This window comes from Nothobranchius furzeri, chromosome 5 (genome assembly GCF_043380555.1).
Source record: "Nothobranchius furzeri strain GRZ-AD chromosome 5, NfurGRZ-RIMD1, whole genome shotgun sequence".
NCBI lineage: Eukaryota > Metazoa > Chordata > Actinopteri > Cyprinodontiformes > Nothobranchiidae > Nothobranchius > Nothobranchius furzeri.
In genome coordinates this window covers 58230519-58252864 of record NC_091745.1, presented here as the reverse complement: position 1 = coordinate 58252864, position 22346 = coordinate 58230519, and the positions used below count along the sequence as shown (strand labels likewise).

The 22346-nt window shown below is 42.7% G+C and overlaps 1 protein-coding gene across 1 annotated transcript; it reads right to left on the bottom strand.

Moving 5' to 3' along the window:
- Positions 1 to 911: 911 nt before the first annotated feature.
- On the bottom strand, positions 912 to 18995 carry sim1a (SIM bHLH transcription factor 1a). The gene is made up of 12 exons (XM_054740666.2): positions 18690 to 18995; positions 18130 to 18587; positions 16493 to 16572; positions 13059 to 13148; positions 12873 to 12981; positions 12699 to 12784; positions 10392 to 10591; positions 10129 to 10235; positions 8918 to 9065; positions 3877 to 4036; positions 3398 to 3788; positions 912 to 2679 (listed from the first exon to the last, which is right to left on the bottom strand). Exons 2-12 carry the CDS (start codon positions 18302 to 18304, stop codon positions 1988 to 1990), a joined length of 2238 nt encoding a protein of 745 aa, XP_054596641.2. The 5' UTR covers positions 18305 to 18587; positions 18690 to 18995; the 3' UTR covers positions 912 to 1987.
- Positions 18996 to 22346: the final 3351 nt, after the last annotated feature.

Here is a 22346-nt window from a genome sequence, read left to right as displayed (position 1 = left end):
ACTATCAGTCATTCACAACGCGGCATGCTCGGAACCACATCAAAGCAGGGACTGAAAAGTTGGATCACGCTGAGAAAGTTGTTGTTGGAAAAGGGGATAAACATGTGAAAACCGTCCTGTGAACATCGATGTGTCTCAATCCAGCCATATCCATATCAGATGTCTGAAAAGTGACCTTCAGTCTCTGAATGGACTGTTTACATAAAGCTATGATTCAGGATATGTTCTGGTGTGAACCGGACTTGTTGCTTTAGTGCAGTGCTTTGAGATGTCTTGTGTATTGATACTATAGTTTTGTGTTAAATATTGTGTAAGTTCTAAGAAGGTTTTTGATGTTTCTGATGATCACCACATATTTCAGTTGTTTGTTCACGATAATCAAATGAGTGACTATAGAAGCATAATATTTAAAGTCATACATTGTAACTTTTTTATATTTTAAATCATTTTCTTGAGCCAGTATGTGCTAAAAATGACCCTTTACAGGGTTAATGAAAACTCTCTCAGACCCAAACTGCCCTCTGTGACTAGAATGTTGCACTTGCAACTTTAGAGTGGCGGTCTGCCGCCTAATGGATTTAGAAAGAATTGAGCTGACATGCTTGGAGCTGCAGTCTGCTTCCAGCATGTTTTAGATCATGAACACAGCTGATTTGTTTAATCTAGTGAAGAACCACTCCTGTAGACACTAATGAAGGCTGGGGAGACATTTCAGCTGTTAAAAAGAAAAAAGCACAGCGAGAAGATAAGTTTTGCTTTTGGTTCTACTAATCAGACACTAGGGGGTGCCAAAAGCAAGCCAAAATTGACTAAGATTCAAAAGCTTAGTGATTTCAGTTGCCCAAACAGTGTGGGATGTTTTCAGAAAATGTCATCACCTGAGGAAAGGATGGAACCAGAAACAAAAGACATCCCTGTAAAAAGATTTTATTTTGTCTTTTTGTCAGAAACACTGATTAAAACAGGCAGACTGAAATGCAGCTATTCCAAACTCATTTAAAATGCATACAGAAACATTTACTCTATAAATACCATATTTTCCATGTGCTTACAAATAAAAAGTGACTTTTCTGAGCATATTTACAGTACACCATAAATATCTTTAAGAAACTAAGCACATTCCAGGCTTTGGCACACACCCTCCCCCAAAACAAACAAACAAACAAAAAAAAAACTTGTAGAAATATAAGTTCATTTAAGATCAGAACGTGACATCATAGGCAAATCCTAAAAGACCAACCTTGAATTCTGTTGAACAAACACAACATTTAGCAGCTGCTTGATGGACCTATGATGTGATGATTTAGCTGGTCCAGCATTTCAACACTTTGCATAACATCACCAGGCTCAGCCTCTCTATTGCCATTCTGGTTGCATGACGTTGAAACTTAGTCTTGGATTAGACCATAAACTCATTTAAACCCATTACATTTGTTTTGGGTGAATGGTTTGGAGAGTCAGGAGTGTGTCCGACAGGTGGACTAGAGAGCATCAGAGGAGACCCAGTAGTAAAACTAGCTTCTCTTCTGGTTTTCCATCATACTCAGTGGTTTTATCTAAAGAGAACCCGTTTATCCACCCAAACCTTTATTTAACATCCAATCAGCATTAATCAGGTTGAACAGTTTTGTCTCCATAAGGCAACAAAATACATTTGAAACAGACATTTTTTTGGTAAATGGCCTGTATTTATATACTGCCTTCTAGAGTTCTACCACCCCCCAAGGTGCTTTATGACACCACAGTCATTCATCCATTTGCACAGCGGTGGTGATTATAGCCACAGCAGTCCTGGGGCACACTGACAGAGGTGAGGCTGCAGTACACAGACACTACTGATCTGTCCAACCACCACCAACAAGCAATAAGGGTGAAGTGACTTGTCCAAGGACACGATTGCAACAGACTTAGTGGGATGTGAACCTGCAACTCTGGTAATGGGGCACCATCGACCCTCAGCTTCTTTACTTAGGAAATCAGATGAGTGTTAGCTAGTGTTGGTGATAATCACTGAGGGGTTTTTGTGTTCACTGCTTTGCTCTGATTGAAGACGAAAGTGATTGTAGTGAGTGGAGCCAGAGCCTCGGAAGCTCTCTGGGTCATAGAGGTGCTCCAGGGTGTAGCCTGTCAGTGAGTACGCTGGGTGTTTGTCCATGTAGGGCTGCGGGCGGCTGTGTGGGGGGCAGCAGGCAGGGGCCGCCGTAGGGGAAGCTGAGTATGCCATAGGCCGACTAAATGGGTGGTGAAACTGCAAAGAAAGTGGGGTCAGGTCAGTCTGGAGGTAGTCTTTGGGCTTGTGGGGATGCTCAGAGCCAGGGCTGATAAGCCTAGATACGGATGCAGGGCTAGGTGCTGGGCTGATCACCTGACCTATACCTCGACAAACCACAGTCTGTAAGGGCGGGAGTCCTTGTGTACACTCTGGGGTGAAGCATGGATTAGGGCCTTTGGTAAGTCCATTGGCCAGGCTTAGGGGGGCATTCTCAGGGCCCTTGCGCATGTGAAGTCGACTCTCCTCATCTTTGATCATCTGCTGTGTGGCTCGAATCAGCGTCTCCATTTTACTGGGCTCCTCTGGGCTGTAGGGGTAGAGGTCAGCTTGGTAGTGGTCCCCTGAATCACTTGCTGACCCTCCCTCTGGGGAGCTGACCACGCTGTCCTCATCCCAGTGACCATGACCTGCAGGAGGTGAAACAATGAAAACCCTTAGAAATACTCACAGTAATAGAATTGACATCTCCAGAGTCCCAGTCCTGTGTCAAGTACCACCCAGGGTCCAGCTCCACTCCTGGTCTTAGTCTAATGCCACTTACACACTAGCATCAGCTCTACTCTGCCTGGACCGGGTTTGGGGTGTTCTCATTTGGATAGCCTTGGATTTTCCCGCGCGCAACTGGACATCTTTTCAGCCCTCTTGCTGTCCCTCACTGCTGTTAGGAGGGGCGCGCACACACACACACACACACACACACACACACACACACACACACACACACACACACACACACACACACACACACACACACACACACAGTGCTGCCAGACACAACACAGCAGAATGCAACATCAGAGTCAGTGAGCCTCCAAAGGCAAGCGTGCTCAGGCCGCTTTTGTTTAATAATGGAGACACCGCGGACTTCTCCGCACTCTTTTGCCCCGCCCACGTGCTCTGAGATGCGCTCATGACATCACTTATATCTATTTTTCGCGCCAATTTTGAAGACCGCTCATATGCTCAATCACGTCCGCATTCCCAAGGCCATGTGGAACGAACGTGGCCAGGGTGGGGAGGGCGTAGCGGAGTGGAGCTGATGCTACTGTGTAAGTGATACAACACACTCAAATAGTATGAGAATAGGTCTTGGTACAGGTAAAGTGATGTGGTTTCAGGTCTCACCATGGTAACTGTGGATGGCTGCAATGTGGGTCGTGTTGCCATCGTACCCTTCACTCCTCTCTGAGCAGCTCTTGGTCAGTGGTAGGATGGTCCGTGCCGCGCCCCACCAGGTACCTCTGCTGGACAGAGGAGCTCCGAGGAAATATCTCCCTGCATCACATCGACCCCTCTCACAACTCTGACCGTGTGTGAGGACATCACTAGTGGAGCGATGCAGCTCTTCAGACGAGCTGTAGCAAAGACTGTGAGGGTAGGAGACCTGCCTGCAGCTGGAGGAGGCGTCCAGAGCTTCAGCGTGCTCCGGCTGAGGGGAAGAGGAGTCTGTGAGGGGGCTGCTGCCCCACGGGCTGTCCTGATCCGACTCTGAACGGTCCGTGTGGAAACTAGAATACTGCAGCAAGAGAAGGGAATGTGGGAACACATTAGGACATGTAACAAAGCCACTGCAGCTCGACCGCTGGAGGAGAGTGAATCCTTACATGTGTGTACGGTGAGGGTCTGGTTTTGGCCTTTGGCCATGACGTTCTGCTTTTGAGGGTTTTGGAGGTCTCTGGGAGGCTGGTGGTGCTGCTGCTGGAGAACAAGGCCTTAGATTTAGTCTGGTCCAGAGAAAGCTGCAAGCCTTTGTATTCAGTTTCCCTGAAGAAGCACAAAAACATATTTTAGTTTGTGATTCCATTTGATTTCAGTGCTAGTCATTAAAGAACACAAACATCTAGTGATAGTTACTGGGAGCCTGTTGGGTCCAATAACCCGTTTGTTAATTACTTGTCTGGTGTAGTGCTGGGTGAAGCAGGTTGTGCACTGAGACCAACATTAGGCCTCTGATTGGCTGACAGCAACACAACTCTTCCGCTGCTTCCATTCGCCATCTTTTCTTGATAGAAAAATAAAATATTTATGTTTTATCATCTTCCACCATGTTGTGGAGATGCTATTGCTAATGGTTAGCTTCTACTAGTCGAGACCAAGCCCCCATAATACTGGTAAAAAAATGAAGCCAAAAAATAAGTGACAGAGATTGCAGTTTCATCCTCATCCGCTGGGGGCTGGTGTCAGAAGCGAGCAAATCCTCATTGACTCCCATGTTAAAAATACCAATTTCACAGCAGAAATAAACATGTTTACAGCCTGGTGCCAAAACATGTTTTTAGTTTAAATTATCTAGTTTACACTCATGACAACTCTGAGGAGGGTGAATTTTTTTCTCTCACTCTTCTGTTTAAGTGTATTAAAAGCCTAAAATTCTGAATAACGAATGAGCATCAGACCCAAGTGACCACAGAGCTGGCTCGGGGGAAAGGCTTCAGCCTGAGCCTCGGCCTCGCCTTAAAACTGTTCCGCTATTTTCAGTCTCTCAACTTAGACTATTAGTTGTAGCGTTTGTGCGTTCGTTTTTGGATATTATTTGTGCAATTGTTGGACAAAATGTCTTGCTGTGGCATTAATTGCACTAATAGAGCATCCAAGGAGTCTCCACTTCATTTTTTTCTGTAAGTAAAATTATATTAATGTATTTTAGGTCACTGCCGTTCTTGCACTAGATGAGCATAGATTTTAACATGTACTGTTTAACCATGAAATTTAAACGTAATAGGGTAAAACCCAGTGCATTTAACATAACGCTGCATTTTGAAAATGGGTTGAAATATAACATGTTGGTGGAGCTGGGTTCTGACTACTGGTATGATCCCCTCCCCTCAGCGGCAGTTTGGCGCATCTCTGATCACAGAGGCGCCTGTCTGCTTCGCGGCTGCCGGCTTGTGGAGCTCTCAGGAGACCTCTGTGTTCCACTCGGTTCTCTCCAGCGGTCAGCCCGGCGTATCTCTGACTCAGAAGCTCCGGTGTTGTGCACAGTTAACTCCGGTTGTAGCTAGGTAGCTACCTCCGTTAGCTTTGCTCCCACCTCCGCGTTAGCTTTGGGTTAGCTTGTAGCTCCACCCTCAGCTCCACCTCTCTTCTCTTTTTTGGAATTGTCTGGGTTTGACGGAACCTGTGACACGGTCAAAATGGCGGTGGTGGCCACCTCCCATTTTGGCACAAAAACTTATAATTGGAAACAAATTGTCCAGTATATATGTCGCTGGTCGAGACACACTCCCAAATCAACAGTAAAGTGGGTGTGACTCAGATCTGTGTGGGTTTTCCTACCCTGACCATTTCCCCGTTTATGTTTGTTTTGCAGCTAAAGCAGGAAATAGGGGTAGAAGACTATTTTCGTGGCCAGCATGCACGTGAAGCTCATTTTTCAAAAATAGGTTTTACACGGTTTCTCAGTGAACCTCTTACACTCATCCAGAGAAGAGCTGGAAGATTAAAGGCTGTTTCTGTCTAAATAAGGCAGTAGGAGGTTGAGCGGCTCACTACGGGGAAATGGGAATTGATTTCTCACTTAAGTGTTCTCACTGTGGAAGATGAATCCCATTTGAGGCAACAGAGAATGTTGACAGTTTACTTGAGACAAATAGTGATCCATCCTCCATGTGCATCGTCTCTTAGTCTCCATCTCCCGCCACACAAACTAATTCATGTACAAGCAGATATTAGTCATGGGATTAGAGACTCTGAGATGTTGTAGTGCTGCTGCTCCAGCTGTGATGCTGAAAGCCCACAAATATTTGGTCTTAATGAAGCTTTTGTTGTTGTTTTTTGGCAGTCTGACAATGGCTTTCATATTTGAATGAATCAGAATATGAATGGCCTGAAGTTTTTTACCATTTATTACATTTATTGTGTGACCAGACAGCTCTCAGAAGGTTTATAGGTCATCTGGTTTTAGGACCTGAACACTGGATCTGAGTGCGTAAAGAGTCTGGGCTAAACCTGAACATGAAGCAGCATGAATAAAGAGTTTTAGACGTCTGGTGGAGTCAGCTGAAGGAGGTCCACAGAGCAGGAGCACCAAGGTCAGAGGTTATCAGAGCAGGATACACAATGAGTTCATGGGCAGGTGAAAGGGGGTGGGGGGGGGGGGGGACCAACCTGCTCACACACATTCTACCCCTTAATCTCATGTTTGGAGGGAGTGAGCTTCAGACTGGTTGCTGATTGCTCTGCACCAGAGGTGGAGAACGCTGGCCCTCGAGGGTCACTATCCATCATGTTTTAGTTGTTTCCCTGCTCCAGCACACTTGATTGTGAATGTGTGTGAATGGATGAATGATACACTGTGGTGTAATGCGCTTTGGAGTCCTTACTCTGAGAGGCGCTATACAAGTGCGGGTCATTTATCATTTGATTCAATGACTGAATCATCTGTTCAACAGCTCATCAAGCTCTGTAGAAGATTGTTAATTACCTACTGATTAAAACCAGGTGTGCTGGAACAGGGAAACAACTAAAACATGCCAAATATCAGCCCTCGGGGACCAGGATTCCCCATCCCTGCTCTACATGCTGAGTTGCATCTATGGGTGTTTAGTTTCACACCCTACATTTTTTTAAAGAACTATTTTTACTCATCAAACAGTAGAAGCTGGAGAACACTGAGCTTCTTCTTCAGAATTACAAGTGGACATCAGGCTCCCAGGATTAGAAACATGAGAGAAGAAGTCATTCTAGGCTCCGTCACAGTTTAGCTGGATGCTCATTGGTTCAAACGTTCGTGGGGGGAGGTTCCACAGGTAACAGGTATAATATAAATACTAATAAAACAACTGCTACAAAAATATTCAACAAAAAGCACCTGCACAACATGACACACCAGTGTCCTCTTCTTGTTCTCCACAAACAGAGAAACTAAAAGCATCAACCAATAGAAACACACCATATATACATCTATACACAAACCTGGGGCCGCCTCTGCACCAGTGGGCAAGTTACTTCCAAAAAGTCATTTTTAGTTACTGATTACTTCTTCAGAAAGTAACGGAGTTACAATATTTTAAATGTAACTAATTACCAGGAAAGTAGATATTGTGTTTCTGCTGGCTTGACAGCTAAGGTTCCTTAGATCAGAACATTAAAGCCATATTAAGCAACTTTTCCATATTTTCCATCATGTTCTTGAGTCGGTATGTGCTAAAATGACCCTTACAGGGTTAATGAAAGGTCACCTAGACACCCTCCGGCCCCTGTAGCCGACTGGCCCTGCCCCTGCTGGTGGAGGGAGCTGACATGGTGGAGCTGGAGTCTGCTTCCAGCCTGTTTTAGATCGTGAACACAGCTGATTTGTGATGAACCGCTCCTCTAGAAACTGGTGAAAGCTGAGGAGACGTTCCAGCTATTGTATGTGTTAAATGTGTTAAAACCTCACAGCAAGGAGATAAGTTTTGTTTTTGGTCAAACCACAGCAAATTCATAACGAACACTACGGAGTGCTAAACGCATCCATTTAAAACACTGATTACAAAAGTCAGATCAAGGATTAGCTCCAACAGCATTAGATCGTTTACTCATTCTGAAAAGCTCAGATCAAAATCCCAATCACACCATTCTGAATGACAGTGACATAATCTATAGGACCGCCTCCAAAAAACGTCTCCAAAACCTTGATGTCACTGCCCAGTTAAACACCCATCACTGGGACCTTTACTGGTCAACTGGTAATCGCTCCATTCCTGCAGGATGTAACGTTGGTATCAGTTCACTCATAAAACAATCATCAGCAAAACTCCATACCATCACTCAACATCTCCAACAACTGTTGTGATTTATGCTCCAGTAACCGGATCATTTCTGCTCCAAATGATTGAAATAAGCTCCAAAAACCCTAAAAGTCTCCTCCTGGGTCCCGTTATCTACCTGCAACCACTCAGCACAAGAAATCCTTTCTGATCAGGGTAGCTGCTCCTGACTTCACACCGTCCATTACTCAGATTACAGTGTGTGTTTTCTAACACGATGTGGCCCAGTTGCAGGATCAAAATTTGTAATTTATAAAGAAAAAGTTGACGGGAAACTCTGACCCAGGTGTACGTGCATCGTAGAGACGGTGAAAGTGGGATGGTGAATTTCAGACACATTTGCAGACTTGTAGACCCCCCCCCCCCCCCCCCCCACACACACACACACACGAGAATATGAATGAAAATCTGCTCTTTTGTAGCGTTACATCAGACTTTTTTCATACCTACGTCTTCAAATGACTTATTGGTGCATTAACTGTCTGACACATGCCCTGGTGCACCTGCTGTAACTCAAACTGTCGTCTTTTATTAGCAGCAGAGACCGAACCGCACCCAGCTGCTGCACCTGCACCTCCGAGTTTCCTGCAGCCTGCCCGTCCCAGAGGGAACGACTCCACACATGAACAACAAGACATCTCCTGCCTGAAGGCAGTTTAGGTAAAATGAAATATGTTAGATAAATATTCCACTTGGATTCGTTTTATTTTTTTGCTGAGTTTAAGTAGCGTTTTAGTAAGGACTCTATGCAGTTTTAACAATGAGGCCCGTGGTCTTTACACTACCGTGATCAAGAGGAAAATGCATCTGTAGCCACTCTGGTGAAGTTAGAACGGTAACATAATCTCAATCTGTATGTATGACATTAGTTACTGTGATGGTCAGAGAAACTCACGTGAGGACGTAGTTGACGCTGACGATACAGTGAGGTCGGGATGAGCGGCTGTTGTGTACGATGGTTGCATAACTTTGGACCCAGACCCAGCCGCCGCACTTCACCAAGAAGCGATAATACTTAGTGGTGACCTGACCTTTCACCAGCACTACAAGAACAGGAGAGAGGAAAGAAAACAAACAGCAAACAATCACTTTCATCCTGAAACAGGGGACCACAGGCTCACAGCTGGTACAGGTAAAGACAGAAAAACCCACAGAGATCACTGAAATCAATCTCAAATACTGACAATAAACTCATGGCAATCAGACAAGTTCCTTGTTATTAATGTGGCAACAAAAAGCTGCTCAGCACTCCACAGGCCTAAACCTGGTCGAAAAGCTACTCTTGGACACACTGACAGAGGCGAGGCTGCCATACACCGCCACCAGCAGGCAAGGAGGGTGAGGCCAAGGACATGACTTCCTGAGCGGGCCATGAACCTGTGCTACTAGTAAGATACAGCCTCTCGCCGTTCCCTGTCACCATGGTGGTCTGGAGCAATGTTTTAACCTCTGAGACAACTGTGTCCTCAGCTTTCTGTGGTCCATGTTCAGTGTGGTACTCACCCAGACAGCACCGTGACTACTTTTCTAGTGGATCCTTCATTTTAGTCTAGAACGGTTTTAATCCTGTAAAATTACTATTCTGTTGAACCAGAATGTCCAACTTCATTATTTAAGTTCTGGTAAATTATATTTATTATTGATTTAGTTCGTTTATGGTTATTTCAGTAACTAATGTGATTTTTTTATCAGATCAGTACCAACTATTTTATTCTCAACTGTAAAAAATATATTCAAATATTATCATTAAACTCATCCAATAATTACTGATCTAAAAAGTGGGAGATGACTTAGGAAAAGTGGGATATGCGAGAATAAAAGCATGCCAAGAATAACTCACAACTAGCCACTTAAACCTTTGTAAACTGTAAAAATCTGCTCTAACAAAACAACCTCTGCAAATATCTGGAATATTCATTTCCTGCTCCTTTAGAACAATACGACACAAATTTGAACACAAAAAGAAATAACGGCTTTTCTGGGAGGTTTGTGACCACAACTAATAATTTACATCCAATAAAAACACGAATAAGACTGGAGGCTGTGTTGGAGAGGACGGTGAGAAATGGATAAAAAATACTGAAAAAAAAATCTGAACTAACTTACATAAATGATGCGCACATCGTAGATGGAAGGAGTCACAACTGTGGACATGATGATAGAGAGTCTTCTCTATCAGATCCTGAGGCTCATAACCTGTCAGTTCTGCAACCCTGAACACACACACACACACACACACACACACACACACACACACACACACACACACACACACACACACACACACGCACACACGGTGAACTATTCTACTAACCTTTCTCAGACACTGTGTTCAAACATGAGAGTGTGTGAACAGACACGGAGCATACCGCGAGTCCAGGAAGATGAGCTTCATGTCCAGGCTGGCTCTGAACATGAACATGTTACTGTGCAGTTTGATCTCCGTGACCGCGCTGGGCGGTAAGGAGTGGCCCACAGCGACAAGACCCACGTTCTGATAGCAGCTGTCAAACAGAGACACATCCAGGCTGTAGTGACGGATCTTCAGGTAGCCGCTGCAGTGGATCACCTGAAACAAGAGTTCACACACACACACACACACACACACACACACACACACACACACACACACACACACACACACACACACACACACACACACACGTTCATCATACATGCTTTTCTCAACCATTGGTTTCGAAACAAGAACCCAATCAGAACCATAATAATGGGAAATATTGAGATTTTACTGTTTCATAAAAACAATCAATCAAGACATCAAACAATGATTTGATCAGTAAAGTTTGGATGGTTTGGTGTATGTGTAAATTTATGTATGTATGCATGTATGAATGTATGAATGAATGCATATACATATATGTGTATATATATGTAACGTTATGAAGTTCATAATTTTCAGCTCCTAGCAGCTGCCCCTGTACACAGTAACACCCGTGTAGAAAACGCCAAGGTCAGGTGTTCCTCAGACTGTTTACATTCCAGGAGAAGAGCCAGAAGGAGAAGAAGAACGCTTTTCAATAATCAAAGTACTTAATTTGTGATTAAAGCTAGTCGAAACAGATGTTGATCAATAATAATCAAGTGAATGATCTGTGGAATAAAGATGTCATGATTTATGTGTTTAATGAAAACAGGACTACTGCACAGACAGACTGACCCTCATCTCCATAGAAACGCATGGCACATTGTTCCAACCAATCAGAGCTTTCGGCTGCCGTAAGAGAATCTGGCTTGTTGAATTAAAGTGTCCAATCCCGTTTACTGAAACTTAAAACAAATCAGAGATATAAAAACAAGGCAACGCCATTTTATGGGCAGTTCCATTTTGACTTCAGTTCTGTTCATTTGGAAGTCCTACGGGGTTCCAACGTCATCAAAAGAGAAGTACAGCCTGGCCAGATGTGCTTTCTTCTTTAACTGAGAACTGTGAAGCTACTGGAGATTTCCGTTGTTTACCAACAAGACGACGTCCCTTCAAAATAAGAGCACCACTAGCTGATGCTGCCGATGGTACCGGGGTCGACCCTTCAGACGGGCTTTGACGTGCTGTGACCGCTGCTTCAACCAGTTCCAGTACACATCCGAGGTCCTAGGACCTGGCATTTCCTGATCTACCTGGGAGACTCCACAGGGTACGTACACGGCAAAATAGCTGCTCATGTCATCAGCTTCCGAAGCCTCGTGGTCCGTAGTCATAACAACCAGATACGCTCCGTCAGCCTAAAGATCCTGAACAACACACACACGCACGCACCAACACAACATCCAAATCCATTTTCATCCAACACAGAGTTAGTCCTGATAGATTGTAGAATTTATAATAAAATTCTTAAACAATCCCAACTCTCTCTTTTCTTGTCTCAAGGTCAATACAGAGTGTTAAATGAACTCCCTGATGATAAAAACAACCTATTCTTCTGATTATAACTAGATCTACTTACAGTATATTAAAATACAACTCTAGATCGTTACATCACTCTATTTCACTACATATATATATATATATATATATATATATATATATATACATATATATATATATATATATATATATATATGTGTGTGTGTGTGTGTGTGTGTGTGTGTGTGTGTGTATATATATATATATATATATATATATATATATATAGTTGATTAATTAATTAGTTCATCTATTGGTCAGATGATCCATTGATCTATTGATGGGAAGATTGGTTGGTTGATACAGACTGATTAATCGACAGTTTGATTGGTTTGTTGTTTGATGAATAATCAGTTAGTCAGATAACTAATCAATCAACGTGCTTGATTGAATGGTTGGTTAGCTTGCTACCTGACAGACTGTGATTGGTTGACAAATAATAGTTTGATAGACTGACTAATCGGTTGACTGATTGGTTGATTGATTGATTGATTGGTTGATTGATTGATTGATTGATTGATTGATTGATTGATTGATTGATGATTGATTGGTTGATTGATCGATTGGTTGGTTGATTGATTGATTGATTGATTGATTGATTAATTGATTGATTGATTGGTTGATTGGTGTATTGACTGACTGCAATCTGTGTAGTTACTAATCTGTGGGAGGCAGCCAGAACCACAGAACCACATCACAAAGTCTGACTCAGTGACCTGCAGATGGATTCTTGGCAGATTGATCTAGCTACTACCTTGTAGCCTCCACATGTGAGGCCAGCATTTCTTTTGGCGAGGACACATTTCATTCTCAGGAAAAAGGAGCGCTCCATCTCAAATTCTGTAGAGACATAAAAGCGTGTAAACACGTCTTCATGATGCTTAGTAAGTCCACGGCATCTGGTCTGCCCAGCACTGAGCCGGATTACCTTGTACAAAGTGTGAATGGTAAGGCTGATGTGCTGTGAGGACTGCTGTCATTTCATCGTGGTCAGCTGGATGAATGTATTCATAGATGCTGTTTCCTGTCAGCTCCACCTGTTGGAGGGAAAATCCTCTTTAGAACAGGAAGCTGAGAGCTCTACAGAACAAATCAGTAGGCCAATCTAACCAACCTGTGACAGACCCAAGTGCACTGAGGCTGTTTCTGATATGTACATTATCTTCCCATCTGGAGCAACCACAAAGACGAAGCCATCTAATGTCTGAAGAAACAATGACAAGAGAAAGGTGTCATAGTCCAGGCTAGAAATATTAACATCTATTAAAAAGTCTATTTGGGAAGAATGAGTGTAGAACAACATCTCTGCAGAGCAGAAAGACTAACGGCATCCAGCAGAAAGGGGCTGCATTATAAATATAAGAACATGTAGAAAATAATAATAATGTTTTATGTTTAAGACCAAGTTCACTCGTTATTTCAACACATTCACAGTGTTCTCTGGTATAAATGAATGCCTTATGAGTCCATCTCTGATTTGCAGTTTTATTTCCTGATATTTGGATATCTCTCCTTCGACTGGAGAACAGCAACACAACTCTGCCACCAACTCCCTTTGCTCTGCATCGTTGATGTTGTATCTGCATAAATATCACACACTTGAAGGAGTTCTGCCGTGTTGTGGAGATGCTAAAGCCTGGTTCATGCTTCTCCGTCAGCTCTGCAAGGGACAGACACGCACGGATCGACGGAAGCGTTTTGCTCTCACACTTCTCCGTCTCCTGGAGAGTGTTGCAAAGCAATTGCCCGGCAGGACAACAGAGGGCGTAGCGCTGTTCTGTGGTATCCTGTCATGTATCGGTCCAAGATAGTGTGTTTATATTATGTTTTTTTGTACATGTATAAGAGACTTTTAACACGGACATATTTGTCTCTCAGTCTCCTCCACCCCTTCATGCGCTCGCCACCTCTAAACCCACGTTTCCTGTCATTTCCGTCCACAAATAAAACGCTTGCTGCGTATCTTTTCACTCCTCCAGTCACGGGGAATTAAACGTTCATGTTTTTAGAGTTTTTTCGCGAGGTATTATTCAAGCTTGTCCGTGTCTGCCGCTTGTTATCCTCGGCTCTCTTTATGTTTTTGAGGGCGCAATGGCGGCGCTGTAGACAACAGCGGCGTCCTGACCAATCACAAGCTTGCGTTGTCCGTCTCAACTGACAGATGTTTAGAAAAGAGAGCTGGACTCCGTCCATCCTTGCGGAGCTCTCCGGCAGGCCCGCTAGGACATTGCGTGTCTCCGCGCTGACGCAGACGGAGAAGCATGAATCTGGCTTAACAGTTAGCTTCCACTAGCTGAGACCTTCTCTGCTGTTTCCTGGAGCCAAACCAACAACAGCCTTCCCCATCGTGTGCCAAGATGGGCGAGTCCATGAATGTTAAGTGACAGTGTGGCATAGAGCTGTCAGGAATTCCAAATCTGAGAGTTTCACCGTCTATTGTCCAGCAGAAGCGAATGCAGGCGATAGGTGTAGGAGACTATCTTCATGTTTGGCCTGCATTTAATCTCAGAGTGACCGATCATATTCAAAAAAGAACAAGTAAAAAAAAAACGGTTAACAATGTACAAGTTTCAAATTAAAACTTTCAAAACACAAATCTCAGTCTACATATACAAAACATTTTGTCCTAATTCTAGCTCCGTCAGCTCGGCGTTGAATGACTCATGACGTCGTCTCGTTTTGCTGCTTTACTTTTACAGAAAAATAAAACAAACTTTATGTATTTTACATTTTGAAAAGCAAAACTCAACAAAATAAAATAAAACCGATATAACATGTTTAATTAATATACTTCTAGAATATAAGTATTTAGAATATAAATATTTAACTGACTCAATAATAGAAATACAATATTCTCTCATCAGGTTCAGCTCTATGCTGCATTTCCTGGTTTAAACCAGAAGTTAAATTTAGACTCAAACTTTCTGTGTCTTTAAAAGTTTTCTATGTTGTATTTAAACGTGAGAGCCAGCTGGTCGTGACCATGTTCCACACATCAGCCTGCAGCTCCCTCAACCAGCAGGAGCTCTGTCTCGTCAGCACGTTCCGATATAAATCATTAAAATGTAGGCTACGGTTTGCAGATAGTTTAAAGGTACGGAGGATCTTTCTGACTTCCAGGAGAGAACTGTATGGAACTAGGATTGGGACAAAATTACATGTAACCTGTAACATGTTTTGTAACTGTAACTTTAATTTTGTAACTTGTAATTCACATTTTGTAACATGTAACTTTTGTTTTCTAACTTGCAACAACCAATCAATGTACAGGTTTCAAATGACAACTCTCAAAACACACGTCTCAGTTTACAGTTACAAAAGTCAAGTTTACAAGTACAAAATATTTTGTCCCAATACTAGATTGCTTCCTAAAGAACCAATGGCATGCTTGTTTCTGACCAGCCAATCATGAGTATTGGATTCCTGTCAAAGACAATTTCTGTTGGAAGAAAGCCAGAATTGGGGCAAAATGTTTTGTATTTGTTGACTTGAGTTTTGTAACTGTAGACTGAGATTTGTGTTTTGAAAGTTGTAATTTAAAACTTCTACACTGACTGTTTTTGCAAGTTACAAAATAAAAGTTTCATGTTGTGACATGTTACAAAATGAAAGTTATGCGTTACAAAACATGGTACACGTTAAATACAATATTGTCCCAATCCTAGTTCCATAGAACCGCCCTCTCTGCATTAAAAAAAGTAGCTGCCGGCCTTGCAGCTCTTCTGTAGCAGAAATCTGGAACAAATTTCTCCAAATAGCATGCTGAACTTTAGCTTACCCGTGAAGCAGAAAACCGGCGACCTTCGCTTTCAGCGCACCCCATAGTTGAAAACGAAAAACTCTAGTCTTATTTCTCCCTTTGGGGATCTTTCTCTTCTTATCTTGGACTTCGAAGACACTTTTTCTCGCGCGACTCTCAGCCATTTTTAAAAGAACCCGGTGAGAACGGCGAGGAATGATAGTGTTTCGCGCCACACATAAACGGGTGAAAACTAACCCAGGAACGAGCACGCACGACGAAGGCCTTGCGTGAAAGCTTCACCAGAATGACTGGCAGTTATGCAAACCAGTGGTTCCGATGATCCACCCAGAAGAAAAAGATCCTCTGCTGCACCTTTAACTTCATTTACTTTCCTAAAAATCAGCTGAAATCTGATTTCATTTATGGTCAATGTGAAACAACAGTCTGAAGAGACCACGCTGAACACGTCAATCGTTGTTTTAGCCCTGCTGGGTGGGGTTAGGGTGTGGGACTTCAACAGAACTCTCCACTATGTTATGAATGAGCAGCACATGTCTGAGTGAAGGAAACCTCCGATTCCTTCTGTAACTGCAGACATGCTGCTGATGTGAGCGGGGCAGCAGGAGACATGGGCCGTGTGCATGACCACGAATGAGCTCAACTCATTTAAATCTGAAAGCAAGGAGAAGGAGGCCTGGAGGGGCAGATGGTAGCTGGAGAGTCTCTAAAATCAGCCAGAGCCGCAGCAGCATGAACGCAACAACAAAACAGAATAAGTAAATAAATAAATAAATAAAAATAATAACCTGTAGGAGGTGGGAGCCTAGCTCCTGGCCGACTCCATCCAGAGAGCTGCGGCTCACGTGACCCCAGGACTCCCCCAGACCTGCTTGGTCGACATAAACAAGAAAACATTTCTTTTTCTGCTCCAGACAGAAATCCGTCTGAGCCGACTCAACTTCAGATTTATGTGTCACACAGCGGCGGCACAAGGCCACATGAAACAAACACACATGCTAGTATGAGTTTAAATGCTGTGCAGAAAGATTTAAACACACACACACACACACACACACACACACACACACACACACACACACACACACACACACACACAAATAGAACAAGATTGTGTTTAGAATAAACTCAGAGGAGCTGCAGGTGAACTACAGCTCCTTCACATTCAGCCTAATGCTGTAAACACACGAGCATATTTAATGTTGAGGATTCTGAACCTGGTGCTAGGTATTAATTAATTTATTTGTTTTGTTTATTTATACCCCTCTCTTATTTTTTTGTTTTCCTTTACTCATCCAGTGACTGGGTTTATTCTAGCCCGACTTGGTGTTGATTTAAAAAAAATATCAGAGTCGGACATAAGACTATGAGAAGAAAAGCGCACACAATGTGTTGACTTGCCCAACTAAATAAGGCAAAATAATTTAATTAGTGAAAACAGCCCGTGTAGAAACAGTATAATTAACGGAACAAATAAACAAATAAAGAATTAATTTATTCTAAAATAATTAACACCCGTTAAGAGACTAACTGGCCCGCTTCAATAAGTCCGTTTTTACTTTTCATTCAATAAAATAAAAAAAGAATTGCGATAATAATAATAATAATAATAATAATAATAATAATAATAATAATAATAATAATAATAATAATAATAATAATAATGGGATCTGAAGCGTATACGATCATTATTAATAATAAAACTAGCTTCAGGATTTTCGGCGGACAGAATTGTAAATCGCACACACACTGACCACCTATAGGCCTGCATGTCAGATTAAGCAAAATTTACAGAAATCTCTACAATGAAAACAAACATAACGTTTGAGTTTCGTTGAGTCTGATCAGAATTTGGCCTTTTTCAGAAATATTTTCTCTGGTTTATAAAAATAAAGAATGTAAAACGAGTCTTTTGGACGATCTGAGACGAACAGCGGAGCGGTCCGGGATCAGCTCCAGCAGCACCACGGGCCGGGCCGGAGAGCCTTTAGCGGCACCGCTCCTTCTGACTGGTCCAGCTCCAAACACAATCAGAACCTTGTTTATTTATTTTCTAAAGTAATTAACATTTTATTATAAATACACAAAATTATTAATAAAAATTAAACTACCAATTTTACTGAAACATGCAGAATAGCAGCGTTATGCTGTTTACATGAACACAAATGAGTTAAAGCAGCCTATATATTTTATTTAGACTTTACTCAAATAAAATAAAATAGATTGGGTTTTGAATTACTTTATAATCGCCTAAATAAACATAAATAAACACTGTTTTGGGGGTTCTTTGTCTCAGATAATTAGATAAATCTCTCGGATGGAAAAGGACAATAAATGATTAAACACGAGCTGCAGCTCCTATCCCTCCATAATAATGGGTGTTTATCCGGTTAGAAGCTGGACGTGCTCGGTACCGGCTCCGTACCTTGAGGGAACACTCCTCTCATCCGCAGGTAGCTGGTGGTGAGGCGGATGATGGAGGCCTTGTCCAGCTGGGAGGTGATGGCGGAGGGCAGCGGCAGCAGCTTGGCCAGCTCATAAAACTCACTGTTCTCCTTTTCCCTCCGAGTCCGGGCCGCGTTCTTAGACTTCTCCTTCATGCTGGGAGTTCCGGTCCTCTCCGAACCGGGTCGGCCTGCAGTCTGTGGTCCAGGTCCTGCTGCCGGCTGGAGTCCTGCTCATGAAGGCGCGCGCACAGTCTCCTCCTGCTCGACCTACAATCCACAGCTGCTGGCGCGCGCACACCTCTTCATGGCTCCAGATGTTCCAGCGGACCCGGCTGGTTCTGATGACTTCTACGGGCCGCTCAGCTCCCACGCGGACCCATCCGGACAGCTGTAGAACCAGTGGACATCAGGGAGAAAGCAGAACCAGCATCTGGACCTACATGTGAGACAAGAGGTCCGTTAGAGACGGGTGGTCCCAGAACAAGAACCTGGTGAGATAATTCCACCTGGCCCAAACCCGCTTTATTCCGTTTCCTACCTGAACACAAACGGAACCGACAGTTTTCACACAGAACCTCCCCAAAGAACAGCCTCCACTCTTCTTCATCACGCCTGAGTTTACCCAGTCGGGCTTCATCTGCTGCACGCGCCAAGCCCCGCCCACCGAGAAGCCGGATGCTCCTACTGGATGAATTCCCTCGCAGCGAGGTCCCATTGGCTGACCCTCGGTGACCCGGAGCAGGCAGAGACCGGAGGAGTCAAGGTGACTGCTAACGGCTCCGTGAGGGTTGTTTCATCCAACACGTTCAGGAGAGTTCTGGGATCCTTCTCCTTCCTCTGGAATTCTGCCCAACCTTAAAGTCAGACTCTATTTTTGATATTATTATAAACGCTCCAGGTGAGCGTTTTATTACTAACAATCTCAGTCTGTTAACAATATTAATATAATACTTTTCATTCACGCACGCACGCACGCGCGCGCACACACAACACAATCAAATATCTGAGCACACACACACCTTGTTGATATTTATTATCTAAGTGGATTAAAAGTGTTTTCTCTCAGTCGCTCATTTCATAAACTCAGAATTATTGTAAAAAGTGACGAACGTGACGAATGTGTCATGGTTTGACCTTAGTGTACACGTTAACGTTTATCCAAAACCAAATCCAAGCACTTTCAAGGTTATTTTCAAGCTTCTCAGTACCCCCAAAACCTGAGCAGTGGCTGTTTCAGCTGCTTGTCTTACAACGTAAATAAAATCGTATCTCTTTGTTCTAAATGCTTGAAGTTCAAGGACTTTACAACATGGAACATTCATTCAGTTGAATCTGAGTGTAAAAAAACTGAAACTTGACAAGGCCCACTGACCTACTCACACCAGGCGTGTGTTGTGTTCACCTGCCCAAGAACACGTGACAGAGGTGGGGATGCTAGTATTGAACCAGCAACCTCATAATTAGCAAGAGGGGGTTTTATCGTGGGATTTCACTCCTTAACCCTCCTCCTGTTCTGGAACAAATATACCAAGTAAAATGTCAGAAGACAGATTCTACCTATGCAATCGTTGTTTGTGTGTGTGTGTGTGTGTGTTACCATCACAGGGTGCCTGCCTTCCTCCTAACAAGTAGGAGTAACCAGCTCCTGCTCAGAAACCAGCTGTTAGACAGATTACTGAAGGGTCACAGATGGATTAAAGAATGAGCATCTGGAGAAATGAGTTCTCCAACAACAACCCATCATGACTTTATTCTCATATTTTAGATGTGCTGCTGCCTGGGCTTCTATAAAAGCTGTTTTCCTTTCATTTGACCAGAAACTTGATTAAGAGACTGAGACAGCATTCAAAATTTTAAGCAGTGGTGCTCCCAGATAATTTCCAGGGGTGGCCAGAGAAAAGTTTGGGGATGACACACCAGATTGATCCATGTGGTAACTCTAGGAGAGTCTAGCCTGTGGCGGTGCGTTGCACGCTCCTTTATTCTTTTTCATAAAAAAAAAAAAACGCATCGCTACCTGAACTTAGAAGAACACTATTTTTTCAGAAAAAAGATATTTCAAACAGTTTAATGGAATGTTATTTTAGAATTTATTATAGAATTTTTACAACACTTTCACTGCTGCCTTCACAAAAACTAGAGATTTAAACTTTTGATGTGAAAATGGTGAGCAGGAGAAACAAGAATACTTTTATATCTGATTATTTACTCTTTAATATTATTTTTATTGAGTTTCACATTTATGTTTGATCAAATACTAATTTATAGTTTGACTGAACATTTATATGATTAATTAAAGAACTTGGTCCCCTCTGGTGCACCAGCAATTTTCTAGGGGTGGCCCTGACCCTTGGGGGCACCACTGCAGGCGTGGGCGGAGCCTCACTGAAAAAAACTGTTTCACTTCCAGGTATAAATTCAGACTGACACCCCCCCTCCCCTCCCAAAAAAAAAAAAAAACCCAAACAACAACTCATATATCATAAAATGATTTCTCATTAATGACAACCAGGGGCGACTCTAGCCCATTTGGTGCCCTGGGCAAACACACTCTATTACCTAGCAGAGGTTGTAGAGTAGTTAGATGGCATTACTAAAAAAAAAACCCAAAAATGGTTAAATGCACATGAGTAGTGGTAACCAGATATACCAGAGGATTAGATTAAAAATAAGTAATTCCTCATTTCTTAGAACAAGCAGATTAAAACATTTGTAAAAAAGAAAACAGTTTTAATGAAATGTGATTTATCAAGACAGTTTATAGGTAAACATTTTAAACTACAGGTCTTTTATTACAGCAGGCCTACTTAGTCATGTGTTTAAAATGACGTGTTTACTAATATTGCTTCAGATCTTAATAAAATGCTTCTAAACTGAGTAGTAAAATTACTTTCTAGTCACTGGGTAACCAACAGGAGGAGTGATTACTGCTAAGTTAACTAGACAACTGACTACTAGTTATATGCAAACAGCCAACCATTCTGATTGGTCATATATGAGAGACAAATCAACAATAGACTTCATTCAGTTAAGAGCCAATTCATTTATGCTTAAAAAGATCCATAGAATAAACAAGTGTCTAATCTGTCAGCCCCATGGCAAGAAACAAATGTAACAAGACATTTTCTTCCATTATAGTTTCAGGAGGAGTTAAAGACGTCATAGCGGCCATTGCTAGGACACATCTGCATGTTTATGTGTTCTTTTTTCCTGAGGACTTTTACCTTTATTTGTCCTTCAAACTGGGTTAGTTTGCTGCAGTAAAACTTCCACCACACACTTTAATAAATGTGTTTAGCACTATGAGCTGGGATTGACTGGAGTATGCAAGGAGCTGCACAAAGAGGGTGCAGACAGCTATTAAAAATGTAATTTAGGATTTAGAAAATGCATCTGTGCAACTTATGAGTATCTATTTTATACAGGTGCTGGCCAGTAAATTAGAATATCATCAAAAGGTTGAAAATATTTCAGTAATTCCATTCAAAACGTGAAACTTGTACATTATATTCATGCAATGCACACAGACCAATGTATTTCCGATGTTTATTACGTTTAATTTTAATATTTATAGGTGACAACCAATGAAAACATCAAATCTGGTATCTCAGAAAATTAGAATATTCTAAAGGCCAATGAAAAAATGTTTGTTTCTCTAATGTTGGCCAACTGAAAAGAATGAACATGAAAAGAATGTGCATGTATAGCACTCAATACTTAGTCGGGGCTCCTTTTGCCTCAATAACTGCAGTAATGCGGCGTGGCATGGACTCGATCAGTCTGTGGCACTGCTCAGGTGTTATGAGAGCCCAGGTTGCTCTGATAGTCGTCTTCAGCTCCTCTGCATTGTTGGGTCTAGCGTATTGCATCCTCCGCTTCACAATACCCCATAGATTTTCTATGGGGTTAAGGTCAGGCGAGTTTGCTGGCCAATCAAGGACAGGGATACCATGGTCCTTGAACCAGGTGCTGGTGGTTTTGGCACTGTGTGCAGGTGCCAAGTCCTGTTGAAAGGTGAAGTCTGCATCCCCATAAAGTTGGTCAGCAGCAGGAAGCATGAAGTGCTCTAAAACTTCCTGGTAGACGGCTGCATTGACCCTGGACCTCAGGAAACAGAGTGGGCCAACACCGGCAGATGACATGGCACCCCACACCATCACTGACGGTGGAAACTTTACACTGGACCTCATGCAAC

Bases quoted from the DNA above. Each gene is read 5' to 3' on its own strand.
- sim1a (XM_054740666.2), bottom strand. From the start codon at position 18,304: ATGAAGGAGAAGTCTAAGAACGCGGCCCGGACTCGGAGGGAAAAGGAG. The intron at 13,149-16,492 runs GTTATTATTTTT...TTGTTTCTTCAG, and splicing joins TAGGCTCCCACCTCCTACAG to ACATTAGATGGCTTCGTCTT. The intron at 3,789-3,876 runs GTAAGGATTCAC...CTCTTGCTGCAG, and splicing joins GACCCTCACCGTACACACAT to TATTCTAGTTTCCACACGGA.